At 40.3% G+C, this 19,765-nt stretch overlaps 2 protein-coding genes across 3 annotated transcripts in view; both read right to left on the reverse strand.

The window, feature by feature from the left end:
• Positions 1 to 500: 500 nt before the first annotated feature.
• LOC116686338 (receptor-type tyrosine-protein phosphatase eta) lies at positions 501 to 10,721 on the reverse strand. Its single transcript, XM_032511328.1, has 12 exons — positions 10,445 to 10,721; positions 10,279 to 10,345; positions 9,543 to 9,631; positions 8,578 to 9,145; positions 7,261 to 7,512; positions 6,155 to 6,400; positions 5,829 to 5,952; positions 5,219 to 5,364; positions 4,842 to 5,090; positions 3,080 to 3,346; positions 1,467 to 1,564; positions 501 to 1,057 (listed from the first exon to the last, which is right to left on the reverse strand). Exons 2-12 carry the CDS (start codon positions 10,325 to 10,327, stop codon positions 983 to 985), a joined length of 2,163 nt encoding a protein of 720 aa, XP_032367219.1. The 5' UTR covers positions 10,328 to 10,345; positions 10,445 to 10,721; the 3' UTR covers positions 501 to 982.
• A 510-nt stretch (positions 10,722 to 11,231) lies between these two features.
• tp53 (tumor protein p53) overlaps positions 11,232 to 19,765 on the reverse strand; it is a 14,699-nt gene continuing 6,165 nt past the window's right edge. For both annotated transcript variants that reach the window (XM_032511330.1, XM_032511329.1), the window contains exon 11: positions 11,232 to 12,137. In XM_032511330.1, the coding sequence (XP_032367221.1) occupies positions 12,041 to 12,137 (97 nt within the window). In that variant the 3' untranslated portion in view covers positions 11,232 to 12,040. The remainder of the gene's footprint in view (positions 12,138 to 19,765) is intronic.

Genomic DNA, 19,765 nt, shown 5'->3' on the forward strand with positions numbered 1-19,765 from the left:
ATATGACATAACAGCTGATGAAAGCAGACACTTATCTGCTGACCTGACCTGATCTATCTGCTGCTTATCAATCGATTATCTTCTCAGTATCAAACAAAGCCATCAGGTCAAGGTGATTGTCACATTGGTTTGTAATCAAGCTTGTTTATAAAGGAAGGAGTGTGTGACTTTTCATTTCTCATAGCTGATCAAATTCCCTTTTTCTGAATGGCTATTTTGTTTCTTTCTGCTTTTCTTTCTCCTGTTCTGTTTAGTTATTTAAAATTAGATTGCAAACTAACTAAGGGTCAGAGTTGAACATGCTACTAGTTATCTGTTTGGAAATTCAATGAATAGTTTTAATGTTAAAGAAAAGGGAACTTAGATAATTTATTGTCTTTGTCATTATAAATATTGTCTTATTTCAGGAAGCCATAGAATCGGAGTAAAGCTTACAAAGACATTGTTATTTGTGTAATAGTGTTGCATTGTCTATTCAATAAAGACTTCAAACAAAGTGCTGTGTATTCAGATGGAAAACTTTATTGACGGCTGGAACATGTTTAATGAGTTTTAATTCATTATTTAGTTGTAACATCAAACGTTTTTTTTCCTGTTGGAAATGGGCCATACACACAAAAAAACATCAAGGGAAATAAAACTATATAAAATACATAAACGATAAACAAGAGGAAAGCAGCAAAGGTAGGAAATAGAGTTCAGTGTTGTAGGTTTTTTTGTGGCGTTATTTTGAAAATTAAAAATATAAAAGAGAGTCAGACCAGTCAACATGTAACGAGATTTAAAATCACAAAAGACACCATCATAATTACTTAATTCTTCTATTCACTACACACTATGGCTTAATATTTGATTTCCTGAGCAGCATTATAGTGCATAAAAGTAAACCCAAGACAGAAAACACCAAAAAACACAAAATACCTTCATCAATACCAATTGAAAAAAACCAAAGCAACATTATCACTCTTGTGTTCCTTTGTTTTCAGTCTCCTGCTTTCTGCTTCTTGAGTTCCCAGAAAACATTGTCCCCCAACAGCTTGTTGAAACGTGCATTCAACTGCAATAAAACACACAAACACAAGCTGTTTATGGAAAGACATTTTGTTAACCAACTGTATTTAAAAAGAAAAGAAAATTAGCCACTCCTTTTCACACAACTTTGAGAAATAAAACTACATTTAGCTTAATAAGTTTAGGAACTCATCCACACATGCAAATAACTGCATTTAGTCCTCAGATATTAATATATGAATGCTTTAAAACACAACACTTTGAATGGCCTCCTGTTTCTTCACAGGCCCTGCTCAGGGACAAGCACTCCTGGGACCTACACACTGGGAGGTCTTTGCTGTTTGTGTCAGTTCAGTATTGTGTCAGCTTACGTGTGTAACAAATATGTGGATTTGAAAACAAGTATACTAATATGTACACTGTTTTTGTTTTGATCCATGTGGAGACTGACGTACCTGGTTGAACACCTCCTCTCTTGTGGTGTTTTTATCACAGAGGAGAGGTTCAGTCGAAGAGCACAACATAGACAGGCTGATTTCCCTCTTCTCTGCATCTGGGGAACAAACAGAGATTGTGAGATGTGTTTAGAGCAAGTAGGAACAAAGAGGCACACTCTCATCCATGGTGTAAATTGTAATTTGCATTTGGAAGATAACATATTATCCATTCAAATTTGAATTTGAAATTCCTCATTTCCAGTAGTACGCTATTCAGCTAAAAAATGTTTGTGTTTCTGTTAAAAAACAAGCATCGGCTGAAAATCAGTCAGTTAGTTACTATATTGTTGCAAGTAGGTGCAGTTAAAAAAATTCTTGCTGTATTAACGAAAGCTCCAAAAACTTAAATATGAGAGTTTGCAGCAACTTTTTGAATGAATAGCCACCAAAGTTATTCAATTGTTTTCATGGTTGCTAATCCTTTGTTTCTTTGTTGTTGACCCTCAAGCTTTTTCTTGTATGCACCAAAATGCATTTTTCCTCAACACTGGTTTTAAGTCTACGCCACTTTATCTTTTAGAAAACAGAAACTGACGTCTGCATGAAAAGAAAAATCTAGAAGCCTTTTGGCACCCCCCCCCCCCAAAGAGGTTTTAGGCAGCCCCAAAGGAAAACCACATGCACCAAAATGATTAAAATTGAGAATTAAAAATAGCAATTTAAATCCAATCTAAATGTGTTAAAGAGCCTGTTACAACAACTGTTTAACAAGCAGAACATGAACTTCAATATGATTATGTAAATGTTAATTTTATTTTTTTAACCAGTTTTGTTAACTGACATTTTACTTAGTCAAGCATAATTTGCATTTTTGTTTATCAAATTGTCAGAAATAACAGGTAAATGCATAGACCTCTGCCAAATAATGTTACACAGACTCTTTGCCTCTACTGTTCACTGACGGATCATGCTTGCTGCCGTGCGTAGTCCCCCCCTAAAAGCCTATTCTGAGCCAGGAAAAACCCTGTTATGGTACACTTAAAGTGCCCATATTATGCTCATTTTCAGGTTCATAGTTGTATTTAGTGGTTGTACCAGAATAGGTTTATGTGGTTTCATTTTCAGAAAGCACCATATTTTTGTTGTACTGTACATTGCTAGAAACCTCTTTTCACCTTGTGTGTTGAGCTCTTTGTTTTAGCTACAGAGTGAGACATCTCACTTCTGTACCATCTTTGTTGCGAGTTGCACGTGCACAGTAAGTACTGTTAGCTAGTCAGTTTCAGAGTATGAGGGCGTGCTACGCTAGCAGCTAGGTGAGTATTATTTGTATTATATGTTACAAAGTGACACATGTTTGTCTCTGAAGTAAAGGCTGGACTACAACAGAGCTGTTTGGAGCAGTTTCTGAACAGTCATTTCTGTTGGAAACAGTAAGTCCAGTTGTTCACTTTCACTTTGTAAACCTATAACATGGATAAAAAGATATACAACACAATAAAGGAAAAGGGAAAAGACAAAAAGCATAATATAGCACTTTATGAAAACTTATCAAAAAAGTAACAGTTAGTTGCTGATAGGCTAAAGCATGCAAAACAACCAGTATGGTCTTTTAGGTCTGAGAGTCTCACCTGTACAATGTGACACCTGTGCTGGCTCACTTGGCTCTCTATCGGCCACTGTTTGTACTTCAAAGTGGTACCTGGTCCCTGACTTCAAGTTACCAAACGTGTAGCTGGTGTTGTTAGTAGTTGCTGACCGGTTGTCGCCCCAGAATTGGGAGCTGATTCTCAGAGAGTAGTTTGCTGTTGTTGTTATGTTTTCAGGGGGCTTCCACTGGAAGGTGATTTGGTTTTTATTAGAGGAAATGGCTGAGGCATTAGTAGGTGGCTTGGGCTCTAAAAAAAAAGAGAGAAATAGAGGCAGTGACTTATCAGATTATCAACAATCCGCTATTCCCGGCAGGGTCTAATTGCTTTCCCCTGCACAACCATAGATACCAACCTCACGGTTTACTAAATCACACCAGTAACCATAGATACCAACCTCACGGTTTACTAAATCACACCAGTAACCATAGATACCAACCTCACGGTTTACTAAATCACACCAGTAACCATAGATACCGAACTCACGGTTTACTAAATCACACCAGTAACCATAGATACTCTGACACAGCTGGTCAACTTGCAGAGGCTGGTTTAAGAACATTTCAACAGCCAATAGAGAAGTCAGCTATAAATCATAAACCATTTTTTTTGTATATGTTACAAACAACTGGTAAAAATTGCAGTTTCCATTTTCAACCACCTCAGCCTAACGTTTTATGGTCAATCAATGGTCTAGGGCCAAGGGCTAGGGGTAAGGGGTAAGGGTAAGATGAAGAAATGGGATTTAGCCAGAGAGTGACTGAAGAAAGGGAGCGTCCAGTGGTAGAACATAGCCGTGACACAGAGAAATTAAACAGGTTTTTGACAATTCAATATTAGAAATGCAACTGTGGCGGCATCTTAATATTACTAACTTTGTCCACATTCATATTTAGACAAAACAAATCATTCCAATTAATCTCGTCGCAAATCTTTGGTCTGAACTGGGCTTTAGCTGACTGCCATTTTGCCGCTTGAACCTGCTGTGACATCATCTTGAACGCAACACTAAGTGGACTCTTTCATCAACAACAACGTATTCACTCCGTCAATTGTAAGTCTCTGCGATGCCCTGCAGTGTCCTGCTGAACCTTGCTGCATCCCGCTACCTCCACCTATGCCCTGCTGTGCCAAACTACACCTGCAACACCCTGCACAGTCACTGTTCCATTGTCTTTATTGTGACTGTTATTGCCACTGTGCATCACACCCCAACTGGCCCCGTCAGACACCGCCTACCAAGACCCTTGGTCAGTCCCAGGTTTCTTCCTAAAAGGGATTTTTTTCTTTGCCACTTTTGCACTAAATGCTTGATCTTGGGGGAATTCCTAGAAATGTTGGGACTTTATAAATTTTAGAAAGTGATCTAGACCTACTCTATCTGTAAAGTGTCTCAAGATAACTTTGGTTATGATTTGATACTAGAAATAAAATTGAATTGAGTTGAATTAGTCTACCTCCTAGTTTTGGAGGGTTGATTGAATCTGGGTTGATTAAATGAAAAATGTGCGGCCGTTATTGACGGTAGATTAGATATTTAAAAATGGCAAATATGTGCAGGATGTTGTATGTCACATAAGTGACAATTCTTTCTGACCAATCAGTGGTCTGCAGTGTTTTAACTCCACCTTCTAGTACTGGCTCAGCTTGCTTGGAACCTTGACAGAAGCCCCACCAAAGAAAAATGACCAGGTACTATCCACGTATTCTACTATTCAGTGGAAATGCAGCAAAAGCAACTCACTAGTGAAACAGGAGCTTCTCACTGACGGGCTTGTGAGATGTCCACTAAAGGCGCTGACGATCACTGTGTAATTGGCTGCAGTCTTTAGTCCATCAAAACGCCATTCGGGTGATGTTGAGTTGCGTTTGTCTACTTTTTGGTCATTCAGGTAGAGCTCGACGGTGAAAGAATTACCCCCAGATGAATTCCACTTGGCAGTGAGGGAGTTACTTGTTGGCACCAAAACGAGGCCTGAAACCGGTCCAGGAGCTAGATCGGAGTCACAAAGTCAGATTAGTGACATTCAACGCAGCATGACACAGTTTTTGTTTCTTTTCTGTAAAATCATGGATTCTCTATCGACCAACAAGTAGCAGTCAACTGCCAAACACAGTTACCAGTGTAGTCGACGACGGTCTCTTCTTTTCCCCTCACAGTGCCATTGGTCAGTGCTATCACACGGAGGGTTATCTCGGTGCCAATTGGCAGCCCTGTTACAGTCCATTCAGTTTGGTTCACCACCAATGGCAGCCCTGCTACATTCCTTTCAGTTTGTTAGGAAGAGAAACAGTTACTTGATTGTGCATCACCAGAGTGACCTTTTTTTAAATTAAAGGTAGTAACAGTTTATTGAAACTTATTTTTGTATTTTGGGAGATCACTTCTATTCTTATAAATCACCATCACTAAAATTCAGACCATTTAACAGTCATTCAAACAGTCAGATGAGCATACAGATTTAAAACAAAACCGAGTTAGACAGACAGATTTGGTTAAGAAAAGGTAGAACAAACAATGAATAACTTTGACATACTGTAGGTTGTAAATGCAAATGTTGGGTTTTTCTATTCAATAGGGGTTAACGACCAACCATGAATGAATATTTGTGGACATTGTGGTGGACATTGTCATCTTTAGAGCCGGTAGCATGGCCAAAAACAAACATTGCTGTACATATACCTGAATTTAAAAATAATGTAAGTAGATCTAGAGTATCTATCTACGTACATATTATTGCCATATGCAGCATTCACCAAGAAACCCGTATATTTTCCTTCAGGTGGCCTCCAGCTAAGCAGCACTGAATTTTGGGTATTGTTAGACACCCTCAGCTCCAACACTTTCCCGGGCTCTGAAAGAGATAACAGACAGATGAATGGACACAACAACACTCTGATTACGAACCAGCTATAAACATTTTCCTCATCTAACACTGAACAAGCTTTGCATGCACACTCAGTCTCACTGGTCTCATTTATACAGTGTACTTCCTGTTAAAAATCTTGCATTCTAATCCTCTTATTTGTGTAAAGTTTTAAGAGATCTAAACTCACTGGTGTATTCTATGATGTTGTATCCTTCACTCCATTTGTCACTGACCACTGAATGGACGGTGAATGTGTAAAGGTTTCCAGGTATCAAACTGTCGACTTCTTTGCTCTCTGTGTCACTTCGGATCTGCTCACCACCCTGGACCTTAATAAGGTAGTGATGTAAGTTTCCAGCTGGTTTGTTCCACCTCAGGAAGACAGAGGTTTCTGTCACGTTGGTGACTGAGAGGTTTTCCACTTTGTGGGGTTCTGAAAGAAAGGATAGATATAATCCGGGTTACAAGTGTATGCATTATTACTACGGGCAGCTGTGGCTCAGGTCACCTGCCAATTAGAAGGTTGGTGGTTCGATCCCTGGCCCTGGAGTCCCATGTCGAAGTGTGCTTGAGCAGGACACTGTGCACTGAATCGCTCCCGATGCCGCGCCATCAGAGTGTGAATGTGTGTGAGTGTTTATCTGATGAGCAGGTGGCACCTTGTACGGCGGCCTTGGCAACAGTGTATGAATGTGTGTGAAGGGTTCCTGGACTATGTAAAAGCACTATGAGTATTTGTTAAGACTAAAAAAGTGCTATATAGATACAGTCTGTTGTGTATTTTACTATATGATTCCTTGGTTGAGATACACCTGATGGATTGTGTGTAACTTTAGAGTCCAATGTTGGTGTTAGCCATGGTGCTGTAAAGACATGCTGTTGGGCTAACAACAGCATGCGTTAATAAAAGGTTAATATTCTGTCGTAATCCGAGTTATCATTGTTATATCTACATGTAGTAACAAGAAACAGTGAAGAATAGAACAGTCCATTAACATTTACTGAGGCTTATTACTTTCTTGTTTTTAACAGTATGTGTATTCATTTATCAGTTTATATTTTAAATTGTAAAGCAAGAATTCACAGTATTCTTCCTTGAAAATAATCTGCATGAAAGTTGGATTATGAAAACATTATGATGACGCTAGTTTGCATTTTCTCCTCGTTTTACTCCTTACTTACCATTTCTTAAAAGCTCAATCTGAGCTGACAATAGGATGAGTGTCCTCTAACAGCAGAAAAATAATCTAAATAAAGCTTGCAGTCAGATTTTACAGGAGGAGGAAAACTCACTGGTGAAGAAGGTGACCTTCTGCGGGTGGAGGTCTCTCCCACATTTTACCGGGAACACCTGGACCGAGTAGCCGGTGCCTGCTGTCAGGTTGACAAGGTCATGGGACAAATTTCCAGTCTGGAATTCTGTCAGATTTTTGTCCACTTTCACCTCTATGCGGTAATGGCTGATGTTACCAGGCCCGGGCAGCCATGATAAACGGGCGTTCTCAAACGTGCTGTTGGTCACGATGGCTTGGCCCAAGAAACGATCTGAGGTGGAAATAAGGGGAAGAATTTGAGATATCCAGAAAGGTACAAATAGACAGGTTGCAAAAATCGGGTGTGTCATTCTGAATGTGTATATTAGACTATAATATTTTAGCGTGTAAACAAATCTCACAAGAATACATTAAGTATCAAATAACAATTTCCATATTGTCCTAGATGTAAGAGCAAAGAAGGAACATTGCATCTTTTAAAACAACATGCCTGATCTTGTATATTATAGAAAATATATATTATTTATGATCGCTTGTTTTGCAAAGAATAATTTTCAAAATAAATTAGTTAAATATTTTTAATTATCACAAATTTTATCATAATATAAGATGAAAAAACTAGAGACAGATGATGCATCATCATCTACAGATGATGCAGAATTGTTACATTTGACAACCTATTTTTTTGTAGGGTTTTGGAGGTAGGTATGGATGAGAATGGCATCCTAGATTGATGAGTGTGTGCCGAAAGGCAAGACAGCTTTATTTGTATAACATATTTCAGCAATTCAAAGTGCTTCACATAAAACGAAGAAAAAAAAGCACTTTGAGTGTGAAAGTGTGGGGCCGCACATATAATAATATAAATTGTATCATACATTACAGAGACTAACACAAGATTGTTATCAAGACCAAATAATGGAAATCAAATCATTGGCTGAATTTAAAATGTTGCCTTAAAACGGGTCACTTCCTTAAATAAATGAAGTTGCTGCGTCGTGAACAAAACTCGGTGATGGTCTCAGAATGTGGGGTGAAACCTTGAAATATTAAAATAATTAATAATGAATCTAAGAAAACAATGGGACAGGATACCTTACTGTGTGCAGTTGTATTCTTTATAAGTTGTAAGTACCGGTCACACCATCAAACATTAGACTTAATTTCTAACAATTTTGCCCAGGATTAGATTTTACTCAATTAGAAAAACTACTGTTCGGGTGTAGTGTGACACCTTACAGTTGTCCTGCATGAGTCATCTATAGTAGATATGTTTGGACTGTCTTAGATCTAAAATCATAGGGCCGACAACAAAGGGGCAATAAATGAGTCCTACCTTCATAACATATGAAAGGCAAGAGCTCCGAACAGTTCTTTTCAATCCAAGCCCCAAAGCGGAGCATGGCCACACAAGAGTCTTCAATGTAGTTTACGTCAGTCTTGGAGACATACGGGGACAGCATAGGCGACCGCACACATTCTGCTTCTACCGGCATCCTGGGCGTTGCAGCGGTTGGAGTGGTAGAGTTCCAGAGACTACTAAAGTCTGTCGCAGTTTGGTTTGTGAAGTTGGTGAAACTGCTCATGTCAGTGGTGTTTGTCACATATGAGGTTGTAAAGTTTGAGAGTGTGGTGAAGCTTGTCTTTCCCGGGGTAGTCATTGCTGGGTTGTTGCAGGAGCAGCTGCAGCAGTATTCTTTTTGGGTAGATTTAAACAAAGGTGAACCAGGGTACCAGTTCTGGAAGATGAGGGGATCCCCATTGGCCCAGCGGGACCAGGCCATACTGTGGTTGCTGGTACAGTAGAAGTTCTTGCGGAGGCCGACCCAGTAGTCAGAGGTGAGATTCTGGGAGAGGAGTTGGATGTTTTGTGGAGTCAGTGTCACCAGCTCTGTGAAACATGCCTGACAGGACGGAAAAGACGACGGTCAATCTTTTATAGTAAATCTGGTATAAACTGGGACAAGTCAGTGTTGATTAAGGTCTAGGTTGTTGTGACAACCTAAAATGTCATCAACATTTGTGATTTAAACAAAATTGGGTAATGAACGAGCAGCTATGGCAACAGTCCAAAACTCTCATTGGTTTAAACTGACAGCACGTACTGCAATGTGCATGAGTGCAATGTGGAAGAAATTACAAAACAAAAATTACAAGTTTTAATTTGACAACAGTATCATTACATGCTGCTTCAAACAAACTTTCCTTACCAATTAAAAATCACAACCTACCACTTTTCCCACAGTCCAGTTTGATATGTTTAAGACTATTTTTGTACATTAAAGGGGCTTAATGTTGTACCTGGCACTGTGTCCTGGCCTGATCCCAGGTGAGATTTCTCAATTGAGGGAAGTACTCTCGCTGTGCAGCGCTGCACCTCAACACCAGAGCTGAAGAGAAACATATAGACAAGTTTTACGTTTGCCAAGTCACGGATGGGTTCTGAAAGACCTGGAAAAAAAATGCCATGATGATTTCTTGCCATCACACGCCCGAGTTGACATCTTTAAATTGCCTGCTTTGACCAAACAACTGACCAAAATTCAAACGCATTACATTTATTGTTATATAAAATATAAGGGTTTTGCTGGAAAATGCAATAAAGGAATTTATGGACTATCTGTACAATTGCAGATTTTCATTTATTTTGATCAACCAATCAATTAATGGCTTTGGCTCTATACACAACCCAGAGTAATCTCTCAAAATCTAACCAAATGTCCGGTGTTAAGCCACAAAACCAAATACACTGCAGCTCCAGTTCCTCAAAAGTATTTTAGTTTTCAGACCTGGCAGTCATAGATACAGTTGAAAGAAAGCTTCAAATCAAAATATTCAGTTCTACTTAAGAGTTATGACATAACTCTAAGCAGTTTGCATGAAACACGCTTTCACAAACGTACAGTATTTAGCTTTCCAAATAGTGTTTGACCAATTAATGATAATCATTGGCTCCCGCTTTAACTATTTTTCTTCAACTTTGCAAATGTGGGACTTATTTTGCAGGGGAATACCATAAAAAAAAAAAAATACTCACCCCAAGAAAGTAAGATTAGGACTTTATCCTGGAGAGATATATTTCCCATGTTTGATTCCTGTTGAGACTAGATTTAGGGCAGCTTTATTTTTATTGTTTTTTACAAAAAAAATGAAATATAAATTAACTTATATTTAACTAATAACGTGCAAAACTCACTACTCACCAAATCTACAGTTGCATCCTGTGACCAGCTTCTCTCAACAGGAGGAAATGATCTCTCAGTATCAGACACAAACTAACACCCATTCCAGACGATCAATGCTCAAACAGCATCACATTTGACTGGCAACACAAGACTCCATTCAACATATGGAAATGATACCTTTGGATGCTCCTGTTTTGCATCCATCTTCCAAACATGCAAAGTACTTATAGGGGGATGATGTAAAAAATAATAAAGGAAGTGCAATAAACTGGCGGGGCACAAAGACAGAAAACATGTGTGATATATATTATTAACAGACACTACAAGAACAACTTTACATTATGCATTTATTTTGGCTGAACGCTTTGAGTAACAAAATGCAAATTAGTACAAAAAAAGCCATGAAAAAAGTGATGACAATAAAAAATATAGAAAGATTAACTTCTTATACAAAACTAAGTTCCCAAAATCTACGAAAATACAACAAAGAAATGCCTTTAAGTATAATTTTTGGCAGTGTGAAAATAAAGTGTTAAATTGGTTGACAGTAATTAGTCACATCAAACTCAAGTGCTGCTTACAGCAGGTGACAAACTGCAGGTTCTGTGGTTGAGGCCAAAAAACTAAAACAAAAGAAATCACATCACATTTTACCAGTTTAGCACAGGCAGTAGTTTTTTTTTTTTTAAATATATATATTAACTTATATTAAGGCTTGCATCTCATAATTGTTGGTGTTATATTGCCTCCCTAAGAATTGTTTGCTACACATTTGTCCAAATTGTTTTGCCATTTTTGTCTGCACTTTACTGTATATAAAAAGTTACAAATACTAAAAGTTGATTAGCTTTTGGGGTGATCCAGCCAGCCCTGCATCTACCAAATCTGTTAATTTTCACAAAAAATCATAACCGTACATGCTCCCTGCAAACGGAATCACCATTGAAAAGGCAAGGCCGCTGATGTCACACAGATCCTTGGAAATAAACAGTGATAAAATGTAATAAAATAATAATAAAAACTGAGTTTTGTAGGCAGCCAGACTCACAGGCAGTCTGTATTCTGGCCTGTGCTTCTAACTTTCATTTTTAGGTCTGCTTGCATAGGACATCTAATCAGAACTTATCCATTTGGGCCCATCCAACTTTCTCAATGAGACATCTCAGACACCCAAAAAGAGAATAATAAAGCAAAAATAATGGAGGTAAACATCCATTCCAGTTTTACAAGCGCAACTTTAAACAAATGGCAGTGACTTGTATGAGTCCTGAAAAATGGAATCATTAAAACCCTGCATTAACACTGATCAGATACAGTCCCTCCTGATTTTAAGTCCTGATATCCTATTTCATGCAAAGTATTGTATTTAAATGCAATAAGGGCATCGAGGAGGCAGTGCTGTCTACACTATATAATGCTCTCCTCTGCATAATCTAGTAAACCTTTATTCATTTGCTAACATAAACAGCATAACACTGTACAGAACTTGCAGTACAATAAATGGTCAAGCAGCAGTTATTTGTTTTTCCTTGCGTACTGATGCAGAAGGTGATGGCCGGATGGCTTGGAGGGAGAAGGACTTTTTTTTTTTTTTTTTTTCCATAATCTTAGATCTTAGTCACTGTCGCTCCTCTCTCCTCTTTGCAGGACTCTCTTTCCGCTGGAAGGCAGAGCAAACTCATGTTTCACAGAAACTTTGGTCTTGGTTTTGCTGTGAAGAGAAAGCAGGACAAATCCAGTGTGTGAGTAAATAAGCAGGTGACAGATTTGGTGTATTTAAAACATTTATGACAATAACCTCAGTTGACCTGTGGTAGATGGATTCAACTTTTAACATTATACACAGTGACCTCAGTGGCAGGCAATCTTTATAAGACATGGAGTTAGGGGTTAAAACCAGTTACTCCGGGGGGCGCTAGTGCGCATGTGTAGGATGTAGACGTGCTTAGCTTGTGCTCTCCACCACAACTCACACAAAATCACCAAATACCACGACAAAACTGCCTGAGAGCTGACATTTCCTGCTCGCTCGTCTATTCCATCTGTTGAACTTCGCTACTCTGAAGATGTCGCGGCAAAGGAACCCTCCTGGGAAGCCCAAGACGATCAATGGGTACATCGGCGGTGCTAATGCTAGCGGGGCTAGTGCTAGCGATAGCCGCTCTAATGATCCCGCTGCTAAACCTCCAACCACTGCTTCAGATACTGTGCCTATAGACAAAACCCACATGTACGAGATGTGCAAGGCAATCTGTAAGGATATGTCAGAGACGATTTTGGGGAGACTCGATGAACGTTTCGACGCCTTTGACACCAAGTTTCAGTCTGTACTTTCTGTGCAAGCTGACCTGCAAAACCGCATGGTCAGTCAAGAGCAAGCGACCAGTGCGCTTGAAGAGCGTGTGGAAGTGCTTGAACGAAATGTGAAGATTAAACAAATACGCCAGCCAGCTCCAAACCAAACTACTGGTCTAGAAGCACGGTCTGCCCGACACAACATCAAGATGTTGGTATAAGGGAAAATTCAGAGGAAGGAAAACCAACCGATTTTGTCTCCAAACTTATTCCTGAACTGCGGGTAAACAGCACTTTCTCATCCAGTGAAGTTGATCGCGCCCATCGCTCTTGCAACCCAAACCAGGTGGGGGGTAAGCCGCGCACCATCATGGCTCGTATTCATCATTTCCAGGTTAAAGAGCAAATTCTTCGCCTCTGCAGGACGCAATCACTGGAATATAAGGGGAACAAAGTTCTGATCTTCCCTGATTATACCGCTGAAGTGATGAGCCAGCGCCGTGCCTTTCGTGACGTGATGCCCGGCCAGGCTTCATGTTTACTGGGATGAGGAGGACGGGGCTCCGGAGGTTTTCAATGATCCGATGGCAGCTGAAGCGGCTCGTTCACTGAAGGGACGTAACACCTCGGCAGATGGTTAAAGAGTGTGATGATCATTTCTAATCTCTGTTCAAGGTGAGCGTGCTCGTTTCTCTGTGTTAAATGCGCCGCACGGATGGCCATTTTTCGAACTGCGTGCCACTGGCAGACAGCCCAGGCACATGGCAATTATTAATGCACCAGGGCACAGGACACTTTCTTTAAAGCGTATTTACTTTGTCTTATGTGTGTTACTAGCTTCAGTTTCAACTTATATTTATGTTGTGGTGGAGGGGATATTTGGGTCGGGCCTACTATTTGTCCAGCACGCTCCTGCGTTGACCAAGGGGGGGAAGATTTGCGTCAGGTTCGGGGGACGCTGAGGTGAGGGAGGGGGGGGGGCATGGTCGGTACTGTGTGTTCTTGTTCGGCTCGATGATTACATGTTTATTCACTTAAGCTCGGATTGAAACAGCATTTGTATTTTTTCAACATGACTCAAGTACAAGGTAAAATGCATGTAGGAGGCAGAGATTTACGACGGTTCATGGAACGTGAAAGGGCCTGGCAGGTGTCAAAAGAGGGAATGTTTTAAACACCTTAATTCTTTCTGGGGATATAATTTTTTTGCAAGAGACACATATCAAAACAACTATGCAGCATAGATTGAAAAGTAATGGGTATCTCAGGTATATCAATCACCATTTACTTCACATGCCCGTGGTGTGGCAATATTGTTTCGGAAGAATATCCCATTCCAGGTAACTTCTGTTAAAAACGACCCTCTTGGTAGATATTTATTGGTCTCTGGGACTATAAAATCATTCTTGATAACTCTGCTTAATATATATGGGCCGAACACGGACGAGCCAAATTTTTTCAAAAAGGTCTTTGATCTGCTTCCAGATGATGGTGACTCAAACATAATAATAGCCGGGGATTTTAACTGCTATCTGGATCCTTTCTTAGATAGATTGTCTACGCGACCAGCACCTGCAATTGCATCCGTAAAGCTTCTAAATAACCTTTTGAAAACTAGGCATCTAGTGGACATTTGGAGGGTCCAGCATCCTACAATCAAAGAGTATTCATTTTACTCAAATGTTCACAAATCCTACAGCAGGCTTGATTATTTTTGACTAGCTCTAACCTGATTTCTCAAGTCACCAATTGAATACCATAATATTTTGATTTCTGACCATAGCCCCTTAGCAATACCATTAAACATTCCCTTCCAAGACAGACTTATTCTTGGGCTTTAACCCCATATTCTGAGTGATGACAACTTTACTAAGGTATAACTTCTAAATTGAAAGATTTTAAGAATTAAATGATAATGGGGAAGTATCTGAAGACCCTATGGGAAACATTAAAAGTCGTTTTGCTTGGTGATATAAATTTATACCTCGGCCATGAAAAAGCAGAAAGAGAGGAGGTACTTGAAATTAACAACTTGCTTCCTATTTGGATAGAGCTTACCAAATTTCTAAATCACCGGATCAATATAAGGAGATATTGAAGCTTAAATATGAATACAATGATATTATGAGTGGCCAAGTAAGAACTTACTTTTGAAATTAAGGCAGAAACACTGAGCTTGGGGATAAACCAGGTAAACTTTTAGCACAGCAGCTTAAGATGCCACGGCTTCAAGAGCAATTCATGGATTAAGCTTAAAACAGGCACTCTTCTAACCAATCTGCTGACATAAACCGTTGTTTCAGGGAATTCTATTCTGAGCTCTACTCTCACAACATGATGTTTCGCAATCTAACTTGAACGATTCTTTGACTCATATAATGCCAAATTGAGTGATGCTGCTACAAAATGTCTTGATTCAGACTTTACATTGCAGGAAGTTATCAATGCCATAAAGTCATTCCATCGGGCAAGGCTGTGGGCTGATGGCTACTGCGCAGAGTTCTACAGAGATTTTGTGATACTCTTGACACTTATGTAGGATGATGCGTAACTCTAAAAAGGATGGGAAACTGCCAAAAAACCCTCTATGAAGCAAACATCTTTAATTTTAAAAAGGGAGAGATGAAACCGACCCTGCAAGCTTTAGGCCAAGTTCGCTTCAAAACATCGCAAAGTGATAACTAAAATCTTGGCTACTAGATTAAATAAAATCTGGCTTCTATTATCCATCTTGACCAGACAGGATTTGTTCCTGGCAGACTCTTTTTCCAATGTCAGGCGGCTGCTTAATACTATTTACTCTGATTTAGTGGTACCAGCGGAGCATCTATTTCGCCCTTTTGATCAGGTTTCCCTGCCTATTTTAACGCCCACTCCCCCCACTTTTGGAATAGTCAGGGGATTAGAGTAGTGTGGCATAGGTGATTAGAGTGTGGCCCCCTTTTCTTTATTGTTGTGGTGTGCCGTTATTTGTTTGACCCCGCTGGTAAGATAGCGAGGCACTAAGCAGCAGGTTTGGTTTGGGGGGGAGGGAAAAAAAAAGGGGGGGGGGACCAAAAATTTAGAGGGGGGAAAGGGGCAAAACCAATTAAAAAATTTTAGCCTTGGAGGGTGAATGTGATGAAAAGCGAACGCTTATATGCAAAACAACAGTGTGAATGTGCGGATTGCTTGTGATTGTGTGATGATCTGTTCTGACGAATTTTAAGTGAGAGAGATCGTTTGGTTCAAACCAAATTTCCCTTTTTCTTTTGTGCAAAGACTCAGGTCTTCCAGCAGGGCTGATACATGGGAAAAAGACAGACAAGCATTAATTATAAAATTAGCATTATGACAGTTCGATGTAGAAATGGATTAATGCTATTATGGACATTTTCTATAGGTCAGCTTAATAGCCATTTTTTAGTTTACTTTTCTTAACAACACCTTCATACGTAAGCTTGCTTTTTGCCTCTCTAATGTTTCCTTCTCCCCTGCCGATCTTTTTGTCTTTTCCCCTCCTCACTAGCACTACGCGGCTCATCCCAGCTCTGCATTTTTCCCCATGTATATCCCCTACTTTCACATTTCCCCAAATCGAGGAGTTAACCTCCGATTTTTCCGACAACTCAGATACTGTCGTATGTGTCTTGCCATTTCGAGCCTCCCCCCCCCATACTCCTTTCCCCTGTTGTCTATCTTTTCTTTTCCTTTACCCCCATCTCTCCTCTCTTCTTCCTGTTTTTCCACCCCCCCACCCCACGCTTCTTTCGCGCCTCCACATCTTCATATCCCTTTTTCCCCTTTCCCCGCCCCTTTCCCCCGACTGCCTATTTCGCCCACACTATATTCCCCATTGCCCTACTGGACGCCTGGAGGCCACTTGCCCCTTCCCCTTTCCATCAATAATTTTTTAAATGAGATGATCACCCAAGGTGATCCCTGGGGACACTTCAGATGAGGTGTGGAAACCCACAGCTTATCAGGTTGTAATGCTGCCGCCGTGCACGGCCCCCTCTCCCGTCATATTGTATTTACGCAATGATCGAGACCAAAGTCAGCTTCCTCCTCTTCTTGAGTTGTTTGTGTGACGGTCTCTTTGGTTACCCAAATACGGGGCTGGTCGGCTACACATTACCTGGTCAAAGAGTGAGTTTGGCCTCTATGGGGGTTCTTTTTTGCCAAATCAGTTATTATCGTTTTCAAAATAGTTTAATAATCATCTTTCACTACCGCTGGTTTACTGACCAACTCTACTCCCAGGATTCCACACAACTAATATTCAAATTAAATTTTGCGAGAGTTTGTTTTTAAAATTCTAAACATATTGATGTTGTGGCAAAGTTCTTCCTTAGGTCAATGAGTTGGACGCATACTTACTCTAATTCCATATTAACAAGGACTCTCCCTTCAATTCTATATTTATGTCCGAAAAAATCTCACCCACTTTCATCTCACCAGACCAGCCTTTTTCAAAGAACTGGACTCAATTATTGTTGCTATATTTGGCAATGCGCAAGATTGCCAAAGCGAAGTTTTACGGCACACTTAAGAAGTTCTGAATAGACGGGCAGCGGGTGTGACCTCTTCCCCCTCCCCCATACGTCACTTACATGGTTGCTTAATTAGGCATTTACGTTCTGGCAAGCAGGGCTCTGGATAATCGACCACTTCTACAACTCTTTGTGGGCCTTAAGATGGAGGCAACAAACTCTGAGTGAACGATTCTTCACATGCCAGCATTTATTTCACAAGTTGGTCTTTGTCCAAAAGCGGTCTGTCCCCCTACCGGGGACAGGCGGCTTGTTGTGTGTTGATGGTAAACAGTCATTTGGTGAGAATCTTGAACCAGGTAGAAGAGTTTCTAAGTTACCGGGCCACGTCGCGGTACAAAAAGCCATATAGGTTTTGTAACATTGTTTTTACTGACTCCTTGCATGACTTGATGTACACGCATGGAGAGGGAGGGGCTGGTTTCAAGTCAACTAATCGGTACGCTAGACGGTTGTAAATTTCTGATCATTCAAACAACGCAAGAAAGACAATACAATCTTCCCAATTCCACATTATCTTTCGGTATTTTGCGGTTAGGCATTTCTTTCAACAAAAATTGAAAAGACTTTCAAATTACACCTGGAGCATGAAATTTATGATATTGTGCAAGAGCCCCTCCCTTCTCCAAGCGTCTGGTTTCGAGAAGTGTACGGCCCCCTCTATTAATGATGATTGGTTGCGACACTGCGGAGAAGTAAACGCCACTTAATATTGCACGCACCGGCAGTTCTTTTTCGCTTCTTCTCTGTATCCCCCTCTTTCCACGGTTTGTCGCCCCCGTCGCACATTTATTAAAACCTTGCTTTAATTCTATTTTTTTCAATCCGTCCCCCCCTTTTCTTTCTTCCTTCTTCTTTTTCCTCTTCCCTCTTTCTGCAGAAATGGTTTTATCTTTGTTTGTTTTTCCATGTATCGATACTTTAACACTCCTTTCAAGTTTAGAATCAGGCTACGATGACGATTTAGTGTCTTCTAATTTGAAAATTCTTCACCCTGCAGAGATATTCTCTAGCTGTATCCCCTCTTTTTCCCTTCCGTTACCTTTCTTTTCCTTCTTCCCATTTTTCACTTTATTAGTCTTTTTTTCCCCTCCTTTTTTCCCCCTTTCCCCCCCCTTTTTCTTTCCTTTTTCCCTCTTTTCCCCCCCGGGTGGAACTACTGACTCATGTGGAACACATGTCTGTCTAATATTCATTTCTGTCTTAAACAGTAGACACCAACTAAATCATAATTTAAGATTGTACCATCGCCTACTTATTCCAAAGTAGATTGCATAGAATAATTCCATTGGTTTCCCCGGTGTGGTGATGATGTAATGTGTCAGAGAGTACACTGTCCCACGTTTTGGGCATGCTCCCATGGCAAAGCTTTTGGTTCTAGAATATTGATTGGTTAACTCAAAGCGTATCAGCGGGCCCTTCAAACCGAAGCTGGACATGCTATTTTTGGCTGTACAAAATAACAAAGACAATTCAAACATATGCGGCAACCATTGAACTGGAGAATGATAGTTGCCAAGAGATGCTATGAAGGGAATGGAAGTCTCCTACTCCTCCCTTCTTTAGGTATGGGTCGTCGAAATGCTATCCATATACAGATGGAGAAACTCCGCACTGGCCAAATGGACACTTTTTCCATTCCTGGACCCGTTTTTGATTTACTTTGAAAAAGCTAAATTACAGTAACCTCATCGTTTTGTATTAACAACCCTTCCTCCTGCTTCTGTATTGTATTGAATATGACTGTAGAGAACTGGCTATAGCTACATCTGAGCCCTGTTTGTTTGTTGATCGGTTTAATTTGAAAATGTAAATAAAATATGGAAAAAAAAAACAAACAAAAAAAAACAGTTACTCCTAATTTCCCACCAGCTGCGGCTTGGCTCCGTGCTCCACCGTCCGTCAACACCCACCAGGTCCGGATTTGTTGCGAAACGGCTGTGGCCATGACTGAAAGCTGAAGTCACAATGACTCACGACATCTCGCAAATTCATGTAGATAGAACCACAAAATCAACAGTTTGTTTCCATCCAAAGGGGTAGAGGTGCAGTGCACGGAAATATGATCCGCCGTGAGCACACTATTTTATTTTAAAAATGAACCGAATGTTTTATTTTGTTTCTGTGCTCGACTTCCTGTCCCGCACTATCTTCCGTGTGGTGAGTTGCTGCGGAGCTCTCTGGCGTCAGGCAAAAAGCCTGCAGATAGAAGCTCTGCGTATCTGCTCCAGAGGGCTGGGGATCGCCGAAGCTGGGGCGGAGTCATGACGCAGCCGCTCCGCAGTCAGTGGAAATACACACATTGACTTAAATGGAAACCTAATGACTCCGCCAATGTACCGGAGCGGATCCACAGACGTTCCGCAACCAATAGAAATTATGAGTTGCATCCACTTTTCACCTGGAAGTAAGAGCCATCTGTGTGATCGGATCACAAGGCGTACAAGTGAAAACACTCTTAGGAAGCATTGAGATCAGATTGCAAAAAAAGAAAAAAAAAAAAAAAAAAAAA

This window comes from Etheostoma spectabile, unplaced genomic scaffold (assembly GCF_008692095.1).
Source record: "Etheostoma spectabile isolate EspeVRDwgs_2016 unplaced genomic scaffold, UIUC_Espe_1.0 scaffold352, whole genome shotgun sequence".
Lineage (NCBI taxonomy): Eukaryota > Metazoa > Chordata > Actinopteri > Perciformes > Percidae > Etheostoma > Etheostoma spectabile.

Bases quoted from the DNA above. Each gene is read 5' to 3' on its own strand.
- LOC116686338 (XM_032511328.1), bottom strand. From the start codon at position 10,327: ATGGGAAATATATCTCTCCAGGATAAAGTCCTAATCTTACTTTCTTGG. The intron at 5,365-5,828 runs GTACGTAGATAG...ACAAACTGAAAG, and splicing joins GCTGCATATGGCAATAATAT to GAATGTAGCAGGGCTGCCAT. The intron at 1,058-1,466 runs GTACGTCAGTCT...GTTTTATTGCAG, and splicing joins GAGAGGAGGTGTTCAACCAG to TTGAATGCACGTTTCAACAA.